The sequence below is a fragment of the Atta colombica genome, unplaced genomic scaffold (assembly GCF_001594045.1).
Source record: "Atta colombica isolate Treedump-2 unplaced genomic scaffold, Acol1.0 scaffold102, whole genome shotgun sequence".
Lineage (NCBI taxonomy): Eukaryota > Metazoa > Arthropoda > Insecta > Hymenoptera > Formicidae > Atta > Atta colombica.
In genome coordinates this window covers 653,186-656,491 of record NW_017259187.1, presented here as the reverse complement: position 1 = coordinate 656,491, position 3,306 = coordinate 653,186, and the positions used below count along the sequence as shown (strand labels likewise).

The window sequence follows — 3,306 nt, the reverse complement described above, 5'->3', positions numbered from 1 at the left end:
TATATATATATATTATACATATTATATATATATTGCATATTCTTTAAATTAGATGTAGCAGAATGCTACAACCAATTGGATTTCTTTTAGTCTCATTCTACTAAGTTGTTATTTTCATTTTCAGTTGTTTTCATTTTCAGTATTGGATGAGCTGTTTATTGCGTCGCCATCTTCGGATGAGTTGATATTCTTATGTCTAGAATTTTGTCAGTTAAAATTATTAATTAATTATTAAATAATTGTCTAAGTTTCTATTTTTTATATAGAAGTCACATTAGTGATTGTATTTACGAGCGTGTACTTTGTCACTTACGATCTTAAATCAGAAATATTTCAATCGATAAGTATCTTAATTTTGACATCGAATATATCTAACGTAATCACCAATGAAAAACATAATTCTCATTTATATTATTACTACCAGAATTATTATTATTGTCGTTGTTGTCGTTGCTATCAGTTACATTGTTATTTCTATCATTATCATTAGCTGTTTTCTCTATTGTTATTAAGCATATTGTTTTCATTTCCATGAACCGTTGTTTCTATCGTCACTATTAGCATTGTTTCCATCATTATTTTCGGGTGCGCTATTGTTTCCATCGCCTTCTTCAAGTATGTTGTTTCCATTGCTGCTTTCTCCATCGCCATTTTTGGCTGAGTTGTCATTTTCATCCCTAGCATCATGTGCAGTGTTTTCTTCCTCATCTTCTATTGGGTTATTTCCATCCTCGGCATCGGGTGTGCTGTTGTTTTTATCCTCAGCATTAGGTGCGCTGTTTCCTGCGTTGCCATCTTCTGAGTTGGTATTCTCATCCTCAGCATCAGATGCATTGTTTCCTCCGTTGTCACTTTTGGCTGAATTGTTATTTCTATCCCCTGCGCTATTGTTTTCATTCTTGATATCAAGTGCATTATTTCCTCCATTTCCATCTTTGGCTGAATTGTTATTTTCATCCTCAGTATCAGGTACGTTGTTTCTTGCATCCTTGGAATCGGGTGCACTATTTCTTTCATTGCCATCTTCGGCTGAGTTATTATTTTTATCCTCTGCATCGGGTACGCTGTTGATCTCATCCCCGATATTGGATGCGTTGTTGCTCTCATCCTTGGTATCAGATGCACTGTTTTTGGCTGAGTCATTATTTTCATCCTCAGCTTCAGGTGCGTTATTTTTTTCATCCTCGACGTTGGTTGCACTATTTCCTCCATTGCCATCTTCGGCTGAGTTGTTATGTCTATTCTCTTCATCGCGTGCGCTGTTGTTTTCATCCTTGGCATCAGGTGCATTGTTTTCTTTGTTGCTATCTTTGGCTGAGTTGTTATTTCCATTTCCTACATCAGGTGCGTTGTTTCCTCCATTGCCACTTTCAGCTGAATTGTTATTTTTATCTCCTGCATCAGGTGCGCTGTTTCTTTCATCTTTGGTATTGGATGCACTATTTTCTCCATTATTATTTTCAACTGAGTTATTTCTATCCTTGTCTCCTGCATCAGGTGCACTGTTTTCATCAGGTGCGTTGCCATTCTTGGCTGAGTTGTTATTTTCATCTCCGGCATTGGATGCGCTGTTCTCTTTATTGCCATCTTCGGCTGAGTTGTTTCTATCCTTGGCTCCTGCATCAAGTGCACTGTTTTCATCAGGTGCATTGCTATCCTTGGCTGAATTGTTATCTTCAGCATTAGACGCACTGTTTCCTTCGTTGCCATCCTTGGCTGAGTTGTTATTTTCATCTCCGGCATTGGATGCGCTGTTCTCTTTATTGCCATCTTCGGCTGAGTTGTAACTTCTATCCCCTGCTTCGCTATTGTTTTCATCTTCGACATTGGATGCACTATTGTTTTTATCCCCGGCATCAGGTACGTTATTTCCATTGTTTTCTTCACTATTTTCAGAAGTTTCAGATGTGTTCTTACTTTCTTCGCTGCTAGATGAGCTGCTATCTTCATTATTAGGTATCTTGGTAGTTGTACTTGGAGTAGATGTTATTAAAATACTTTTTGCATAACCTTCCACACGTACACGTATTCCTTCTCCATATTTTCCAATAACTATTATAGCTATATTCGTCCGACTGAGTCTTTTCGGTATAAATCGAATTTGTTGATTTCCGATATTTGTGAGTTTAATATGGGTGAATATTGCATTGTTTGGAGTTCTTATACCTATTGTGATTATTATAGGCTTGAAAGAGGGAGGCTGCAATTTATAAATAGGATATTAGTTCATAAATAAGATATTATTCATAAAATTATGAGACTGTGTGAGAAATATTTTTATTTGGTCATTTAAAATCTAAGTATCTAAAACTATATTACTATATAACACTAAAATTTACGAATAATGGATAAAATAATTGTAACAATGCATTGTGTAATTTATGTTTTCCTATACTTATGTTTTAAGTAAATTAATGTAATTGATTGATATGATATAAAGATCAATTAAATTCAAATAGGAAATTTAAAACATATTAGATAAGACTTAATGCAATATTTTTAATATCTACAAAATTTGATATATTATTTATATACGTAAATTAAAATATTTAAAAGCTTTCTGTGAAATTCGATAATTAAAATCTGAATTAAAAAAGATGAATTATTCTGTTTTTTTATTTAATATATGTACATGAAATAATTACAATCGAATCAGTTATTTACCTTAATAATAATTCTGTCAGTAATGAGATAATCATTTTCTTGACGTTTACCTATGACAAAGTCATTCCGATAAATTCCTATTGGGCTGCAGACAGCCAAAGTAAGACACAAAAGCACAGAAAATAAAATCTTCATCTTAGAAAACTAATTGTGAAGCTAATCCGTTGACTAAAATCATACTGTTCAACTGGTACTTGCCGAACATATTTATATCTTCGCGTTATCAATTCTCATGCTTGGTTCCACAAAGAATCGCACTATATTAACTCTAGATTTCTATCTCGACAATGACAATAGCTTACGTAAGGTTATTTGTTTCATCTTCTGTTTCATCTTCCGTTTCATCTTTCAGGTTGTAGAAATTTCTCGGCATGATGTGTTTTCATTCTTTTGGAGAGAGGAAGAAGCGTGCACTAATTACTTAAATGTAATTATATTTTGAGAGATTTTACAATTTTTAATTTATTTTTATTCTCACATGATATATATTATATATTTAAAGAAGTATTACTAATTTTTATATTTAATATTACGATTAAAAGAGCTATTATCATATTAAATAAGCTGTAGTATACACAAAATGATTTCATGAATGACTGAGTATAATATAGCTTATAAGAAAAATAATAACAAAACAAATTT

The 3,306-nt window shown here is 32.7% G+C and overlaps 1 protein-coding gene across 2 annotated transcripts; it reads right to left on the bottom strand.

Moving 5' to 3' along the window:
• Positions 1-441: 441 nt before the first annotated feature.
• Positions 442-2,832, bottom strand: LOC108688124 (uncharacterized protein DDB_G0290685-like). Of its 2 annotated transcripts, XM_018194251.1 has the most exons (3): positions 2,665-2,832; positions 1,618-2,200; positions 442-1,488 (listed from the first exon to the last, which is right to left on the bottom strand). In XM_018194251.1, the coding sequence occupies exons 1-3, from the start codon at positions 2,797-2,799 to the stop codon at positions 524-526; spliced, it is 1,683 nt and encodes a 560-aa protein (XP_018049740.1). In that variant the 5' UTR covers positions 2,800-2,832; the 3' UTR covers positions 442-523. The 2 variants fall into 2 exon arrangements, with proteins under 2 accessions (XP_018049740.1, XP_018049730.1); XM_018194241.1 differs by having other exon boundaries at positions 442-2,200.
• Between the last annotated feature and the right edge of the window lie 474 nt (positions 2,833-3,306).